The sequence below is a fragment of the Mesoplodon mirus genome (genome assembly GCF_964341445.2).
Source record: "Mesoplodon mirus genome assembly, chromosome: 8".
In the NCBI taxonomy this organism is placed as follows: domain Eukaryota; kingdom Metazoa; phylum Chordata; class Mammalia; order Artiodactyla; family Ziphiidae; genus Mesoplodon; species Mesoplodon mirus.
The window spans coordinates 112,641,097-112,659,433 of record NC_138984.1 but is presented as its reverse complement, the minus strand read 5'-3'; the positions used below and the strand labels follow the sequence as shown (position 1 = coordinate 112,659,433).

Sequence of the window (18,337 nt, the reverse complement as noted above, 5' to 3'; positions counted from 1 at the left end):
GTTAATTACTCACGCCAGTCGACATTCTGTGTGTATCAGTGTGTCACCTTTATTCAACATTTGATAAACTATATAAAACCATTCTGGTAGTTCAGGCTGCATGTTTTCTGTAGTAAATATATTTCTATACGCTAATTTTTTTTTAACCTTCCCCTTGGTTTACGTTTCTTGGCTCAGGCAAAATGGCCAGAATATTATTTTAGAAACAGCAAGATTTTTTTTTTTTTTTTTTTTTTTTGCGGTACGCGGGCCTCTCACTGTTGTGGCCTCTCCCGTTGCGGAGCACAGGCTCCAGACGCGCAGGCCCAGCGGCCACGGCTCACGGGCCCAGCCGCTCCGCGGCATGTGGGATCTTCCCGGACCGGGGCACGAACCCGTGTCCCCCTGCATCGGCAGGCGGACTCTCAACCACCAGCCAGATATTTTTAAACCAAACTCAGAAGTCATAGTGCTTCTCTGTTTTCAAACACAGTATTTTCAGAATCTGTGTACTATACAGTGGCTCATCCGTGCGTTTGGCACCTAAGTCGACTTAACGCAGTTTCCATGTTTCAGGTCCCCATGGAGTACAATCATTTGCAGGACATCCCCGTCATAGCACTGCGGAACCGGCTGCTGCTGTTGCATCACATCTCAGAGCTCTTTTGCCCCTGCATCCCCATGTTTGACCTGGAGGGCTCCCTCGATGAAACTGGACTCGGGCCTTCTGTGGGCTTCGGCACTCTGCGAGGCGTTCTGATATCCCAGGGAAAGGTACCGCTCTGGTAGCAGTTTTTACTGTAGGTGATACTGGTATCTTCAGTAAGCTTTATCCAACAAAAATTCCTGAATTAGGAATATATTGAATACAGCTCATTCAACAAACGTTCACTGAGCACCTACTATTTGCCAGGCCCTGTCCTGGGTACTTAGAATGCATCGAAACAGACAAAAATCTCTTCTCTTTTGGAGCTTATGCTAAAAATGAAGAGTGTGGTGCTGCCTTTTTCCCCCTGTAATCTCTGTTTCCCACCTCCCCAGAAGGTTGGCAGAACTAAGCTTCCATTCTTGCAGTGCTCTCTGCTGTTCTGGCCTTGAGGCTTTATGGCAAATCCCTACTGACAGCAGGAAGGAAAAATAATGGGATAATTTCTTCCCCAGGGGATGTCCAACAGAGGAACCCAGACGTTACAGATCGCTTAGATAGAAGTTCGGTACCAGGATATGTAGAAATTCCTGGCCGAAGGGTAGTTTAACAGCCTCTGAAAAGAATCATGAATGAAGGCTTCTGAAAGTCATGAGAGAAATTTTGACCCATTGACGTTTGTGATAATTTGAGCTTTCTAGAATGGACTGCTTGCCAGGAACCCGTGTGCCCTGCATCGGCAGGTGGACTCTCAACCACTGCGCCACCAGGGAAGCCCCTGGTCTATTCTTAATGATAATAAAATTTAGATGTTTTGGAGTACTGTCCAAACAGATTTTTTTTCGGGATTAGCTCTATTTCCTAAAATACCTGGCCGAAGGAGACTGGTGCACACGTTTTATTTTTATGTGTGGCTTAGAGACACGTAGACAGTGATGAGGACTGTGGTAATGGTAAGAGCTCTCGGATGACCCGGAGCAGGAAAAAACTGTGGGCAGTAAAATCAATATGAGACTTTACTTCAACCATTTTTCAGTAATAGAAATGGCAAATTTGATTACTTTCACCGTTTTTTTTTAATCCCTCAAAGCGGAGGTGATAATAAGCAGTAAAAGGGGAAAAGCCTCTCCTTGTAGGGGGGAAACAAAGCGAGAGGTAGCACGTGTCTCACACCGAGTGTGTGAGTGTCCTGCAGGCTGGGAGCGCAGGGCGGGGACGCCCGGGGAGGCTGAAAGGCACCCTCAGCCGCGGGGGTATCGGCCTCTCTTCTGGTCCTCGTTGGAAAGGACCGCCCCTGCTGGAAGTTCTAGGGAGTGGGTTTCGTTGGTGACCGTGGAGAACTGTTACCAGGGCCCAGAAGAGAGTGAGCCACAGGAGGGCGGGGCCCGGCGGGGCGCTCCGTGGGGAAGGCAGCGCGTGCCTGGAGCAGGGCCGGGCAGCGGGGAGGGCGGTGGTCCTCGGGGTGCAGGGCGTGCAGGAGTGCGTGGGGAGTGGCCTGCCTCTGCGTTGCCTCTGTGGCGCGGGGGGTGTGTCTGTGGGCCCCCCGTGTGGTGGCAGCCCCTCTGCCCTTCCCATCTTCACAGGTTGGAGCTCTCAGGCTCTGACCTAAGCGGGGGGGAGCTGCAGACCTTGCTGTCGGCACCTCGGGGCCCGCCCTCCGCTCCTCCCCCAGCCGCCCTGCCTCCAGAAGAGAGCTCGGTCGTCCGCTCGGCAGGGACCTGGGCTGCCACCAGTCCTGCCTCCTCCGGGGGTCTGGACCCTCCTCCCGTCCTCACACGCGCGCACGCGAGCACGTGTCCCCCGCGCCCAGGCCCACCTGGGCACGCGTCTCCCCGGGTGAAGTTGGGGTCTGCTTCCTTTGCTTGCCGTCCTCACCCTGGGTTTTCCAGGTTTCTTTCAGTGCCCGGTGCCCATGAGTCCCCTCCCTCGCTGGCTTCGCCCTCCCCGTCCCAACCATGGCCCGCTCCCCGGCCCTGCTGCGGCTTTGTGGCCGGCGTCTCTGTTGGGACAGCAACGCTGTATACTTAGTGCCTCAGTCCTGCAGCTAGCGGACTTGCGGTTTGGCTGGGAAACCTCAGTTTTCTGTTTAACCCTCGGAGCCTGGCCTGAGCCCTGGGTTGGAGCAGGTGGTCCCCGGGCTCTGGCCCTCGCTCCTCTCTGTGCAGTGCCTGCCGGGTGCCCCGTGCCTCCAGATGGCAGGCAGGGGGTGCTGCTAAGCACTGGCCCTGCCGGCTGCCTGAGCCTCTGCGTGGGCTTGCGTGTTGAGGCCAGGCTACCGCCCTGGGACAGCCCATGACCCGACAAATGGAGTTTTGTGATGTGGAATATCTGTGGGTAATACTTTCTATATCACATTCTAAATTTTGTCTGTCGTGTTCTAGGAGGCGGCTTTCCGAAAAGTAGTACAAGCAACTATGGTGCGAGACCGCCAGCACGGTCCCGTGGTGGAGTTGAACCGGATCCAGGTAACGAGTGGAGATGGCTTTCTGTTCTTAGATGTGATGGCTTTGTGGTTGTGAATCCTGTCCCCTCAGCCGGGGGCAAGTACTCGTAGAAAACCTTCTCTCATGCCCCTGCTTTAGAGAGCAAGGTGCCACGTGTGTGAGATGTCCCGTGCTGAGACCGCCAGGTGGCAATGTTAGTGGTTTTCTTTATAACAGAAAGAAGAAAGGCTTATTTCAGATAACCCAGAAGCACAAGTCCAGATAAGCAAAAGGGGAAAAGTAAAAATGACCCATATTTCCACCACATAGTGATAACTGCTGCTAACATTTGGGGGGGCGGGTGTATCTGTTGGTTGTAACCCGAACTGGATGACTCGCTTTTGCAACTTGGTGTCTGTTCCTCTGAATGCATTGTAATAAGCACCTCCCTGTCCCATGCTGTAGGGCCGTGGGATTGTTTACGCCAACCAGCTGCCCACGTTGATTTCTCTGCTGGGGGCTAGAAGGCTATGCCTGCTTTTCTAGGGTACAGCAGGGCCCGTTGGTGTGGCTCCAGCTATGGGTGTGTCTTCAGTCACCCCTTTGGGTTAGGTTTTGACAGGCAGAGCAGGTTCCCTGTCCCCGCCAGCCTCATACCTTCCCCGGCTCTGATGGCTGCTGACTTTGCCAGTTTAATCGGCCAGAATCACTTACACTAAGACTGTGTCACAGTAGTCATCGAAGAAGTGAAAAGTAGACTGTCTCTGAATTTGTACTGCTGCCAAATGTATATAAGCTTCGAGCTAAAAGAATTAATTAAAACCAGAGGAAACCCAGCACTGCTGATGGCGTGTGTGCACTTGACATTTCCCACACGAGCGAAGTTGGCCCCACCTCTTGGAGCAGGAGCAGAACCTGAAGAGCAGACGCTTTGTTCCCGAGCCGTGGTGTCAGCACATGGTGTTTACCCTGATGTTGCTTGTATGACTAGACTTTCTTCCAGAGCTGTTCCTGGGGGCATTTTTAATTAAGGCATCAAGCTCTTTTCCTTTGTCGGAGAACACATGTGACCATGCTGATGGAAGTGGTTCCTTCACCGACGTCATAGTGTTTAATGTGAAGCTGGAGGTCAGTCAGCCCATTCCACACACAAACGGGCTGTTTAATTAGGGTCATAAAAAAGCTTTTATTTCCCCACCTTGGAGGATCATGTTGGTTTGCTCTACATTATTAGGGCGTAAATACTAAAGTTCATAAGTGAGGAAAGCTGACCATCTCATCCAGACAGTTGGGTGTTCCTGGATTGCAGGCCTGCCTCAGCTGTGCACAGGCACCACGTTGGGGCCCGTGGCCCAGTGTGGGGGTCCAAGCCCAGGGGCCTTGGCACCAGGGAACCTGGCTAACCTGGAGTCCACACCAGGCACATTTTTCAGTCATTGTGTGCTCGATGTCTCTTCTTTTCTCACCTTGGCATCCCCAGCACAGTGAGTTATGAAAATGCTCAGTGCGTGTCTGAAAGAACAGAATAGGCAAGGAGACAAACAAATTCATATTACACATTTTTTAAAGGGCGTATAGACAACCTTCAACACAGCGTGCAATGCTCATTGATGTCACAGGGGCCACTCCGGGCCACCCAGCGGTCCTCAGGTGCCAGAGCCAGGTTCCCTTCAGTTCAGGGTTTCAAACACACTCTTGAAATTGGGCAGGTCCTCCACAAAGAGGGAGATAAAGTAGAGCAGAGTGGTGGGGGGACATTCTGTGACCCCCACGTTGAGCGCAGACACCAGCAGTGACCCAGAAAGGTGGTGCGGGCATCCTCTTCCCTGTGCTGTCCCGAGGCTGTGGCCTTCTCTCGTGGGGATGCCCTTGGAGACATTTTCTGACTGTCTGTCGGAAGTGCTATAGAGACACTAGAAGTAGGCCATGTTCTTGGAGGGTTTCTCTGTGTTTGAATTTGATTTAGTTTTGTAACAGGATCTAAAAATCTGTGTACATTAAAAACTTTAAATGTATTGCAGATAATGCTTGCTCGTTTCTGCAAATTTAGAAAATTCAAATTAGAGACCATTAAAACCACCTATATTCCTGCTGTCCAGAGGTGTCAGGTACACAGCCCTGTCCTTGCAGTGTCCTGGCTGTGTTCACAGAGCCATGTTCCTTCACAGCAGCTGAGAGCATCAGTCTGTGTTAAGTGGCACTGTACACGGAGGTGATGTGGCCTTTCGGGTGGGCAGCAGGTCTGTGTCTTACCCCTCACGTAGGAACACATCCTTCTTCCTTTCTGTAGCTCCCTCTCCCCTGGGGCACTGTGTGCCTTAGAGAGCTGCTGTTAAGGTCAAATGAAATGACCTGTGAGAACGTGCAGCTGACTGTGTGGTGCACAGGAAAACTCACTCCACAGGAAGCGACTATTATTGTCCTTGTCCTTATATTTTTAGTCTTGAGAATGATAATTTATGCAGTGAGGAGAATTAGCTGTCAAACTCAACCTAGAACTCACGAAGCAGTTAAGGATGGTGAGAGTTGAGCCAGAAGAGTCCAGTGAAAGTACATTCTCACAATCATGTTCTCCTTAACTTCTCATTTTGCAGTCATTTCAGACTGAGCTTCTTGGGTGATTCTGAAGCACAGCCTAGGCTGCAGCTGCAGGGTTACTGAGGCCACACTGAGTGAGGGCTTGAGGGCCATAGTTACGATCTGTTGGGGAATCTTAGCTTATGATGAGAAATACAGGTAGGACAAGTGATCATACTGGGAGACACAGTGACCCCAAGAGTTGAGCAGGGTCCGTGCAGGTGAGGCAAGGAAGGGAGGAAGGCTCCGTCCTGGCCCAGATACTACAGGCCAGGTTTGGTCTCAGAGCCCCTGGGGGTGACCCTGCCAGGGCTGATGGTCTGCTCGGAGGGCGCTTTCAGGGCTCCTGGCCGCTTCACGGAGACCGTGGTCAAGGTCACAAGGCGTGAGCGTGAGCCAGGCTGCAGCTCCCACCCGCCCAGGCTGCTGCTGCAGTACTTCCTGTGGTCTGTGATTTTTTGAGGGCGTGTTTGCTTAGCCACCACCGTCCTGCCTTGCTGCGTGTGCTGGCGAGCGCACCCCGGCCCCGTGAGCACAGCTGTCCAGCAGGCAGCCTGCATCAGGGGAGGGAAAAAGAGGAGCTCAAGGCTGGTCTTCGGGGTCCTCAGCAGGCGTGGGGGAGGAGGCGAGGACACGGGTCAGTCCCGGGAGGCCCAGCAGCCCTTCACGCGCGCACAGGTGTGCTCGGGGGGTTGTGCTTGAGCTTCCTGGGCGCTCGCGGTGGCTTGAGGTTGTAGGGGCCATGCCGCACGTCTGGGTGCTGCTTGCTGTCTGTAGGGTCTCCTGCCCCCGCCCCCCGCTGGTGACCAGGACAGGACAGGCGAGGGTAATGGGAGGGGTGACCGGCCGCAGGGCCCTGCTTTGGATGCAGGGGTTCCAGGGCCGGTCGGCTGCCGAAGATGGCTCCTGTGTGCTTTCTGCTGTGGCCCCTGCTCTGTATGTTCTTTGTCTCCCTCTCTAGGTCAAGCGTTCAAGGAGTAAAGGTGGCCTCGCGGGCCCTGATGGGACCAAGTCTGTCTTCGGGCAGATGTGCGCTAAGATGAGCTCATTTAGTCCTGACAGCCTCCTCCTCCCACACCGCGTCTGGAAGGTCAAGTTCGTGGGTGAGAGCTTGTGTGCGCTGAGGGGCGGTGGTGTGATGGGTGGTGCGAGGAGAAGTGAGCGGCCCCCAGCCGCTCCCCAGGGGGCTCTGGCGCAGTGACCGTGAGCTGCCGACCCTCCTCTCCCCCCAGGTGAATCTGTGGATGACTGTGGTGGTGGCTACAGTGAGTCCATAGCTGAGATCTGTGAAGAGCTGCAGAATGGACTCACCCCACTTCTGATCGTGACACCCAACGGGAGGGACGAGTCGGGGGCCAACCGCGACTGCTACCTGTTCAGCCCGGCTGCCAGGGCGCCCGTGCACACCAACATGTTCCGCTTCTTGGGTGGGCCTCTTGCGTGGGTGCAGTGCTGCGGCCGTTCAGCTGTGTGTGCCCTGTTAGCTTAATGGCTGCTGTGTCTTGGGAGTGGTGTAGCTGTTTTAAATATCTCCTTTTAGCTTTCTCAGCGTGTAGCTGCAGGGACATGCAGAGCTGGACCGTTAGCCGCTGTGTGCTGAGGACCAGAAGGTGCCTTTGGCCCTCAGAGGATCTGAGATAGCACGTGTCTGCGTCTTAAACGTATCTGAAACCTGGGGTCAGATCGTAGGATGTCTTGATACCTGGCCACCTGTTCGTTGAGGTCTGTGCCCATTAACTCACGGCACTGCCCGCACCTCTCCAGGCACTGCGACCGCCTCCTTGAGAAGCTCTAGCTGTTGGCTTTGCCGTCAAAGGATGGGCCACTGTGGCTACAGCTGCTGGTGGAAAGACCAGAAGAGTTATAGACTCAGCCGTAGGAGCAGAAGGGAGTGATGAATTCAGAGTAGGATATAAGGTTTGAAGGACAGACCTAAGTCTCTGTGAATTGGGGTAACGTTGGCTTAGAAGGCACTGAGGCCCCAGTGAAGAGCTAGTTAGTCTCCGCTGTGCTGCCGAATGGACTGGACGTTCTGTCATCCGTTCCAAGTATCTCCTGTCTCTTGTGCTTTGAACGAGCAGGCGTGCTACTGGGTATCGCCATCCGGACCGGGAGTCCTCTGAGTCTGAGCCTCGCCGAACCTGTCTGGAAGCAGCTGGCTGGGATGAGCCTCACCATTGCAGACCTCAGCGAGGTAACCTCCAGGAGGGAGAGGGCCGGGAGACGTGACACCTTGTGTGCCCCGCACAGGGCGTGGGGGGCGTCCCCTGGGGTCTGGTTAAGAGGCACCGGCTGTCCCGAGGTGTCGACATACTCGCAGGTGGTCAGGCTGCTGGCCGTCGGCCGCCTTCTCGTAGCAGAGTCAGGGCGTGGACACAAGGCCAGTCCGCTTCTAGAGCTTGATGCACCAGCTGCTTGCGGGCTTTGCCACTTGTACGGTCTCGTCCGATAAGAAGGCCCTCTGTCTTTCCTGTGGCACAGCTGAGGCCATGGGCAGCTGGGGGGAAGCTGAGGCTCCCGGGGCCTCCCTAGGTGTGGTTCCCTTGGGGCCACGAGTGAGGTTGGGACCCTCTGGGAGCCGCGCCTGCTGCGCTCTCCGTGAGTGGCTTTAAAGGCTTCCTTGTCACACGTTCTTTCTTCAGCTCCTCGGGTAACATGCTTCCCCGCTGCCCCTCTTTCATTTCCCGGCACGCGCGGTACAGCGGGAGCCCTGCCGTACGCCCCAGGCAGGTGGAGGCCTCGCGCGACCGCGTGTCGGGTGTGAACTGGGGCCTGGGGTGCGGGAACAACCCCGACCCAACAAACGGCCTCCCTTCCCCCCTTGTAAGGTCGATAAAGATTTTATCCCTGGGCTCATGTACATCCGTGACAACGAGGCCACCTCGGAGGAGTTTGAGGCCATGAGCCTTCCCTTCACGGTGCCCAGCGCCAGCGGCCAGGACATCCAGCTGAGCTCCAAGTACACACACATCACCCTGGACAACCGCGCCGAGTATGTCCGGCTCGCAATGAACTACAGGTGTGTGGTCGTCTGCCCTCCAGTATTTCAACTCGATAAGTAGCAAAAATAGCAGGAGATGGTTTGCTTGGGTGGCTGCGTTCTTTCCACAAGTAACATTTAATGGACTTGGCTCCATTGTGATCAGGGTCGGAGTACTTATTATTCTCACCCGAGATTCCTGGCTCTGATCAGAACACCAAGGTGAAGAGAATCCCCCTGTTTGGGGACTGTCCCAGCAGAGGTCACAGGTCTCTGTGCGCCACCTCTCCAGGAGCAGGGCTGTGTTTGGGGCGTCGCCACCCCTTGCCTGGCCCTCGTGCCACCATCAGTTGCGGTTGCTGCATGGCCTCTACCTGCCATCCGCTCAGTGTGCTCCTTGGGGGCCTTCCCTTCCAGAAGCACCTGGCTGGGTGTTGGGATGAGGCCCTGGGCGTCAGGTGGGCTTTGCTTGCTGGGCTCTGCCTGAGGCCAGTCCTGGCAAGCGTCTTGTGCCGTCCACCCGTGGTCCTTTCTGTCTCGTGCCCTAACTCGCCAGTCACCAGGGCCTTGGACGCAGCATCTGCTTCCGGGAGGTTCTTACTGTGGGTGCTGTGAGGCCTGCTCGCTGCCTCTGCTTGTTGGACTCCGGCTCCTTCCTGGGAAGCGGGGCGGGGGGGATTGAGAATTGCGTCTTGGAACGCGTATAGCCGTAGCTAGTTCTTGAGGTCGCATTCTGTGTGCCAGTGAGATGGCCCCACTCCGGGAGAAGCTCTGAGACTCTGTGTCTGCACAGCACACACCTGGCTCGTCTGTGTGGCGAGGCTGGGTTGCTATGAGCGGGACAAGATCTATGTCACCAAAGACAGAAGTGCAAAGCGAGTGTTTTCTTTCAGACTCCACGAATTTGACGAGCAGGTGGCTGCTGTTCGGGAGGGGATGGCCCGAGTCGTGCCCGTGCCCCTTCTTTCTCTGTTCACCGGATATGAGCTGGAGACAATGGTACGCCCGCTGCCTCGTGCCGCCGCCCCGCAGTGCCTCCTCACGGCCATCCACTGAGTCAGTGCCCCCAGTTCACCTCTCCGTTAGCTCTTGCACTTGGAGGTCTGAGATAACGCTTGTGCCTTTTGGGTGAAGTAAGACGTGCCCAGGGAGCGAGTAGCCCCCGCCTCCCCCGCCCAGCCCCGGCCCGCACACGGTGGGCCACAGCGCCTGTCCTCCCACCCATCCCCTCGGGCCTCCCACGCCCGAGCCTCCCCACACCAGTTCTGGGAGAAGGGAGTGGTGGACCCTGTGCTGATGCAAAGCGTGTCCCTCCGCAGGTGTGCGGCAGCCCAGACATCCCCCTGCATCTTCTAAAGTCGGTGGCGACGTACAAGGGCGTGGAGCCTTCCGCGCCCCTGATCCAGTGGTTCTGGGAGGTGATGGAGTCCTTCTCCAACACCGAGCGCTCCCTCTTCCTTCGCTTCGTGTGGGGCCGCACGAGGCTGCCCAGGACCATCGCCGACTTCCGGGGCAGAGACTTCGTCGTCCAGGTGCGGCCCTGACACACCCCGCCCCGTCAGCTGAGGGTCGCGTTCCTCGCACGCAGCCCTGCCCCCGCTGGGAAGGCGAGCAGGTCTCTCCTGTGACGTGGTTTTCCTTCCCCCCCGGAAACAAAAATGAAAAACACGTAACTTCTTTGGTTTGACAGCTCAAAATTCTATGACTACAGGTCTTGGGTACCACTGCCTACTTCTAAAAAGTGTATCTGGCCACCACCAGAATACACTGCCGTTATGTCAGCGTATCCTAGATTGTTGAGCACACACATCACTTAAAGCGTTTATTTGATTCTCTGGTTGAATTAGGTGAATTCACTGAGTAATGCTGCTTACTGAGAAAAATCAGCGCTCATCAGATGGAGTTTTGCTTTGAGTTCTGACTCTGCGGTCCATGGTCAGAGACAGGCTCTGTCTACCTGCCAGGCCCTGGGGGTGAAATGACCTGATTCCCCACTGCCTGCTCTCAGCTGACTTTGCCAGTCGCAGTGCTGAGGGGTGGAGTTGACCGCAGAGAGACAGATTGGAAGTCCACTCTCCTGCATGTTTGGGTGGGGGGATTCGGGGACGGCTCCTTGCCCAGTGCAGCCTGTCCTGGGCCTCTGGCCAGGGTTACAGAAGTAGTCACCTTTAAGAGCATGTGTAGTTTTCCTCTCAGAAGGGAGGTCATTTGTGGGGTTTGTCCACAGTTCTTGCTGGCTTCCTAGCATCTTAATCTGTTGTGGTTGAAAGCGGGCTGATAGATTCAGGGAGAGCTTCCCCACATGGGTGATGGCTAAGCCCGTGCCTTTGCACCGGACCCTGTGTCAGCGGGTCTGGGGTCCCACCTTGTTGACCGGGGGTGGGTGGAGCCATCTGACTCATCTCACAGCATTGGTTTGTAAAAGGCAATTGTCACCGTAACCAGTTGCTATTTTTTAATTGAAAGTCCTGGGAAATAATAAGTTGCTCCTTTTTATTTCTGAAATTGGCTAGATTTTGTGTTTTCTGATATTTTGTTATTTTTAGCCAACAAAATATGATGCTTTATGTGAACGAGAGTCAAGAGTCTAATGAACATAATAAAATAGATGGCAGGTTTACCTGTCCTTGTACACAGTCTCTGATTATTTCACATTTCTCATTAACAGGTATTGGATAAATACAACCCTCCCGACCACTTCCTTCCCGAATCCTACACCTGCTTCTTTTTGTTGAAGTTGCCCCGGTATTCCTGTAAGCAGGTGCTAGAGGAGAAACTGAAATATGCCATCCACTTTTGCAAGTCCATCGACACCGATGATTACGCTCGTATAGCCCTCACGGGAGAGCCGGCTGCGGACGACAGCAGTGACGACTCCGAGAACGAGGATGCGGATTCATTTGCTTCAGACTCTACACAGGATTATTTAACAGGACACTGAGGTGGAGAGACGCCACCCATCACAAGACACCGCGCGACTGAGCGAGGAGGCGGAGTGCTGCGGTGCAGGCTGCGGGGCGTGACGTGTGCCATGAGACGGGTTAGCCCTCTGACGTGCGGGAGCGTGGTCGTGGAGACTTAAAAGGGGCTTCCTACCCACGATGCTGCATTACATGTAGGACTTCTGCGTTTACTAAAGTGTGTAAATGTTTAATATAAATAATGAATTGCAGCGTCCCAAAAATGAATAAAAAGCCTTTTTCCCTGTGGGTGCAATAGATTGGTTTTTTTTCCCTTCCTTTTAAGTGTCGTGCATTGCCTTGATTGTACATTGGAAATACTGTGTAACAATTAAATCGTATTATAAATATTTCAATTAATTTCCCTCGGAATTTGTTTATTAAAAGTTTTTTGAACATTAAATGATCAGTATTACTTGAATGCATCCAGAGGTTATTTAAACCAAAATCAAAACGAAAAGGCCATCACCCCCCCCTTTCCTCCCCAGGTGCACATGCTAGCGTACGCGGTGTGTGCCTTGAATTGAGGCCTTTCTGTGAGCAGTATCAGAACTTCTATCCTGGGAAGCACTATATATAATGTTTGTGTCATGTATATGCCTACATTTTAATTCCCTATAAATAAAACGTCTGTCACAAAACTGTAGCTGAACTTTCTTACGTGGTTAGAGTAGCACTGGTGGATATGTTGCCACCCCAAGATAGGTTAGTGTTTGATGCAGCATTCGTTAAAGCCATTCCAGCCTAGTTCGACGTTTTTGGTTACAAAACCAAACTCGCTGCAGTGACAAAGGGAGTGGTCCCCAGGAGACTGAAAGGGCTCCGGGGGAGCAGCTAGGGTCAGGAGCCTTCAGCGTCCCTCCCCTGTCCTCCACGCCGTCTGCCTCTGCAGCCTTGGTTCCTCCCTGTGCCATGGGCCTGGGGGCAGGGGAGTGTCTCTGGTCCAGTCGGCCATGGAGTAGGATTTGAGCTGCTTGTTCCAGGATCATGTGTGTGGTAAGCTCTGCAAAGTGAAGGACTGAGACCCCAGGAGGGACATTGGCGGCAGGCCTAGTGCAGTGGAACTTGGGGTAAACGGTATCAGATGGAGGCAAGGGGTAGGTATTTCATAAGGGAGACTTTCTTTCCTTGGGGATTCAGTGTGTCGCATTAAAAGATCCAAAGAGAAGTTTTTTCTGGGAAATTATTCGTGACCAAATTGGTGAACGTTCAGATTAGCCCTTTTTTCAGCTTGTCTTAAAATTTCCATAAGCTGTGAGATGTTTTTTAAATCACCATCCCTTTTGTTGTTAGTCAGCTTTGGCTGCATAACAAACTACCCCCAAAGTCGGTGGCACACGAGAGGCATTTATTTCTCTCTTTGTGCGTCTGGGTTGGCCAGTTTTGGCCGCGTGGCTCAGGACTGGGGGTTGGGTAGGGCTCTGCTTCACATGCCCTTCTGACGACGACCCAGGGCGGGAGGGCAAGCGAGAACAGGTGCAGCCTGCGCTCAGGCCTGTGTTGTCCCCTCCACTCTCAGGATCAACAGGCTGGCAAAGGTACCGCCTCTACAAACAGTGTTCTCAAAGTCCTGTTCCAGGAGCCTGGAGGTTCCTGAGGCCCTTTCAAGGTGTCCCTGACGTCCTCCCTTTTCCAAACTACATATCTGCATAAGGCCAAATTTTCTTCATATCTTTCGATCAAAACATATGGTTGTCCCTTGATATCTGCAGGAGATTGGTTCCAGGACCCCCAAGGCTACCAAACTCTGGGAATGCTCAAGTCCCTTATGTAAAATAGTGTAGCATTTGCATATAACCTAGAGACATCCTCCCATATAAATTTATTTATTTATTTATTTTTGGCTGCGTTGGGTCTTCGTTGCTGCGCGTGGGCTTTCTCTAGTTGCGGCGAGCGGGGGCCACTCTTCATTGTGGTGTGTGGGCTGCTCATTGCGGTGGCTTCTCTTGTTGCAGAGCACGGGCTCTTGGCACGTGGGCTTCAGTAGTTGTGGCTCACGGGCTCTAGAGCGCAGGCTCAGTAGTTGTGGCGCACGGGCTCAGTTGCTCCGCAGCATGTGGGAATCTTCCCGGACCAGGGCTCGAACCCGTGTCCCCTGCATTGGCAGGCGGATTCTTAACCACTGCGCCACCAGTGAAGCCCCCTCCTATATACTTTAAATCATCCCTAGATCACTTATAATACCTAATGCAATGTAAATGTTACGTAAATATTTGTCAGCAAATTCAACTTTTGCTTTTGGGAACTTTCTAGAATTTCTTTTCCTGAATATTTTTGATCCGAGGTTTAGCTGAATCCACAAATGTGGAACAGTAGTGGAGGGCCGGCTATGGCAGTTTGCGGACTGCAGAGGCAGAAATGAGAATCCATCTATCTTAAGCCAGAGTAAAGAGACTGATAAAAATGTAAATACCATTCTCACTAAATTTTTTTGTTTTGAAAAATAATTTCTCAAAACAGTATCCGTGTTAATAAGTAATTGGCTTGGGGCCTCCCTGGTGGCGCAGTGGTTGAGAGTCCACCTGCCGATGCAGGGGATACGGGTTCGTGCCCCGGTCTGGGAGGATCCCATATGCTGCGGAGCGGCTGGGCCCGTGAGCCATGGCCGCTGGGCCTGCGCATCCGGAGCCTGTGCTCCGTCTGCAACGGGAGAGGCCACAACAGTGAGAGGCCCGCATACCGCAAAAAAAAAAAAAAAAAAAAAAAAAAGTAATTGACTTGTTTTTAAGATGAATAAATATTCTAAAATTTTTCAGTTTTACCTACTAACATCTTTGCTGTGTTAGTTTCTCCCCTCTACCCCCTGCCATCTAAGGGTCCTTGTGGGACTATTAAAAAAATTTTTTTCAGTTTTAATTTCTAATATGGTAACTACTGATAGATAAAATCCAGGTAAAAATCACTGAGGATCCTAAAGCGACTTTAAGGGTGAAAAAGTGTCCTGAGACCAAAACTGCTGCTTCTCAGGCGGGAAGCTGCAGGGTTCTGGCAGAGGGTGGTCCCAGGAGGAGCAGATGCTGGGACAGCTGCCCGCACACAAGCTTCACGCCAGGGTCATGGCCCTGTCCATGAGTATTTGCATAAGACACACTCACTGTGAGCTCCTTTTTTGTTTAACTTCAGGAATCCTGGAGGATATTCTCTGTTTCCTCTTCCTTCTGCTGTGGTACTGCCATGACCCCAGGCCCAGGTTTTGCATCCATGGTGCAAGTGCACACCCAGTGGAAGCCACCAACTCCTGGTCCCCTGCTCTCACTCTGCTGTAGTTGGCTTGGATGGCAAGAGCCCCTTGGAGGGATGATGATTTCTCGAAGCAGTGACACCCAGTCCCAGTGTGGGACACTGGAAACCTGTAGTTGACATGCAGGTCCTAGAGGAGGGCATGCTGGGCACTGTATGTCCTAGTCCTGGGACCAGGCCCCTGCTCTCTAATGGCTGGAGTGGTGCTGGTGACGTGCCGCAGGGACACCTCCACCTGGGTGAGGGGTGTGAGGGCCAGGCCCTTCCCAGCGCAGGGAGCTGGGCCAGGTGGGCCACGCCCCAGCCACTTTTCAAGCGTTTTTTTGTTTGTTTGTTTGTTTTTTATACACAAATGAGACTTTCCTCTGAGGAATTCTGAACAATGAATTTTCCTCTAGCTCATTACATTAAAGAAAAAAAAAACTATTAAAGCAGTTTTAGACTCACAGCAAAATGGAGCAGAAGGTACAGAGAATTCACATACGCCCCCTGCCCCCAAGCGTGCACAGCATCCCACGTTATCAACCTCCCCACCGGAGCGGTGCATTTGTTAGGATTGACGAGCCTGCATCGACTCACCACTGTCCCCCAGAATCCATAGTTCACATTAGGGCTCACTCCTGGAGGTATTACATTCTATGGATTTGGACAAATATGTAATGAAGTGTTTTCATCATTTTAGTATCACACAGAATAGTTTCACTGCCCCCAATATCCTCTGTGTTCTGTTTTTCTGTTCCTCCCTCACCCCAACCTCTTTTATTTCTTATTATCTTCACTTGTGCCTTTTCCAGAACCTCATATAGTGGGCATCATGCAGTTTGGAGTCTTTTCAGATTGGCTTCTTTCACTTACTAATGTATTTAAGGTTCCTCCATGTGTTTTCATGGCTTGAGAGCTCATTTCTTTTTAGTGCTGAATAATATTCCATTGTCTAGACACCACGGTTTATCCATTCACCTGTTAAAGGACATCTTGGTTGCTTCCAAGTTTTGGCCACTATGATTAGAGCTGCCATAAACATCCGTGTGCCAGTTTTTGTGTGAATGTGTTGTGAACTCCTTTTGGATAAACGCCAGGGAGCACGGTTGCTGAATGGTATGGTAAGAGTGTATTTAGTTTTGTAAGAAATTGCCAAAGTATCTTTCAAACTGGCTGCCCATTTTGCATTCCCACCAGCAATGAATGAGAGTTCCTGCAGCTCCACAGGTCATTACGCTTCTAAATGCCTTAAAAATTTTTTTAATTTTATATTGGAGCCTAGTTGATTCGCAATGTTCTTTTAATTTCAGGTGTACAGCAAAGTGATTCAGTTATACATTTACGTGTATCTATTCTTTTTCAAATTCTTTTCCCATTTAGGTTATTACAGAGTACTGAGCAAAGTTCCCTGTGCTATACAGTAGGTCCTTGTTGATTATGTATTTTAAATAGAGCAGCGTGTACATGTCAGTCCCAAACTCCCAATCTATCCCTCTCCCCCACCCCTCCCCCTGGTAACCATAGGTTTGTTCTCTAAGTCTGTGAGTCTGTTTCTGTTTTCTAAATAAGTTCATTTGTATCATTTTCTTTAGATTCCACATATAAGTGATATCATACAATATTTGCCTTTCTCTGTCTGACTTATTTCACTCAGTATGACAGTGTCCAGGTCCATCCATATTGCTGCGAATGGCATTATTTCATTCTTTTTAATGGCTGAGTAATATTCCACTGTATATATGTACCACATCTTCTTTATCTGTTCATCTGTCGATGGACATTTAGGTGGCTTCCATGTCTTTGCTCTTGTAAACAGTGCTGCAATGAACATTGGGGTGCATGTATCCTTTCAAACCGTGTTTTTCTCCGGATATATGCCCAGTAATGGGATTGCTGTGTTGTATGGTAGTTCTATTTTTAGTTTTTTAAGGAACCTCCATACTGTTCTCCATAGTGGCTGTATCAATTTACATTCCCACCAACAGTGCAAGAGGGTTCCCTTTTCCCTTTTGATCAGGTTGTTTGTTTTTTGATATTGAGCCACATGAGCTGTTTGTAAATTTTGGAGATTAATTCCTTGTCAGTCGCAATATTTTCTCCCATTCTGTGGTTGTCTGTTCATTTTGTTTATGGTTTCCTTTGCTCTGCAAACGCTTTTGAGTTTAATTAGATCCCATTTGTTTATTTTTGTTTTTATTTTCATATTTTTCAAAGGCTATCTTATTTTAGTTTTTAAAAGATATTTATTTATTAATTATTTTTGGCTGCATTGAGTCTTAGTTGTGGCATGCGGGATCTTTCGTTGCAGTGTGCAGGCTCTTTGTCGTGGCATGTGGGCTTCTCTCTAGTCGTGGCACACGGGCTCCAGAGTGTGTGGGCTCTGTAGTTGTGGTGCATGGGTTCCACAGGGTGTGGCTTCTGTAGTTGTGGCACGTGGGCTTAGTTGCCACATGGCATGTGGAATCTTACTTCCCCAACCAGGGATCGAAACAATGTCCCCTGCATTGGAAGGCAGATTCTTAACCACTGGACCACCAGGGAGTTCCCTGTTTTTCTTTTCTTTTTTTTTTTAAGCTTTCATTTTATTTTTTTTTTATACAGCAGGTTCTTATTAGTCATCAGTTTTATACACATCAGTGTATATATGTCAATCCCAATCGCCCAATTCATCCCACCACCATGCCCACACCCCCCACCGCTTTCCCCCTTTGGTGTCCATATGTTTGTTCTCTACATTTGTGTCTCAATTTCTGCCCTGCAAACTGGTTCATCAACCTTCATTTTTCTAGGTTCCACATATATGTGTTAATATACAATATTTGTTTTTCTCTTTCTGACTTACTTCACTCTGTATGACAGTCTCTAGATCCATCCACATCTCAACAAATGACACAGTTTCGTTCCTTTTTATGGCTGAGTAATATTCCACTGTATATATGTGCCACATTTTCTTTATCCATTCATCTGTCGATAGGCATTTAGGTTGCTTCCACGACCTGGCTATTGTAAATAGTGCTGCAGTGAACACTGGAGTGCATGTGTCTTTTTGAATTATGGATTTCTCTGGGTATATGCCCAGTACTGGGATTGCTGGGTCATATGGTAATTCTATTTTTAGTTTTTTTGTTTGTTTGTTTTGTTTTTTTTAGTTCTTTAAGGAACCTCCATACTGTTCTCCATAGTGGCTGTATCAATTTACATTCCCATCAACAGTGCAAGAGTGTTCCCTTTTCTCCACACCCTCTCCAGCATTTATTGTTTCTAGATTTTCTGATGATGCCCATTCTAACTGGTGTGAGGTGATACCTCATTTTAATTTTGAGTTGCATTTCTCTAATAATTAGTGATGTTGAGCAGCTTTTCGTGTGCTTCTTGGCCATCTGTATGTCTTCTTTGGAGAAATGTCTATTTAGGTCTTCTGCCCATTTTTGGATTGGGTTGTTTGTTTTTTTAATATTGAGCTGCATGAGCTGTTTATATATTATGGAGATTAATCCTTTGTCCATTGATTTGTTTGCAAATATTTTCTCCCATTCTGAAGGTTGTCTTT

The 18,337-nt window shown here is 50.9% G+C and overlaps 1 protein-coding gene across 3 annotated transcripts in view; it reads left to right on the top strand.

Annotated features, from left to right (window-relative positions):
• Window positions 1-11,921, top strand: part of HERC2 (HECT and RLD domain containing E3 ubiquitin protein ligase 2) — a 226,554-nt gene extending 214,633 nt beyond the window's left edge. For all 3 annotated transcript variants that reach the window (XM_082630800.1, XM_082630799.1, XM_082630798.1), the window contains 9 exons: window positions 556-753; window positions 3,007-3,090; window positions 6,587-6,728; window positions 6,858-7,052; window positions 7,707-7,819; window positions 8,454-8,644; window positions 9,499-9,604; window positions 9,925-10,137; window positions 11,274-11,921. In XM_082630800.1, the coding sequence (XP_082486926.1) occupies window positions 556-753; window positions 3,007-3,090; window positions 6,587-6,728; window positions 6,858-7,052; window positions 7,707-7,819; window positions 8,454-8,644; window positions 9,499-9,604; window positions 9,925-10,137; window positions 11,274-11,546 (1,515 nt within the window). In that variant the 3' untranslated portion in view covers window positions 11,547-11,921. The remainder of the gene's footprint in view (window positions 1-555; window positions 754-3,006; window positions 3,091-6,586; window positions 6,729-6,857; window positions 7,053-7,706; window positions 7,820-8,453; window positions 8,645-9,498; window positions 9,605-9,924; window positions 10,138-11,273) is intronic.
• Window positions 11,922-18,337: the final 6,416 nt, after the last annotated feature.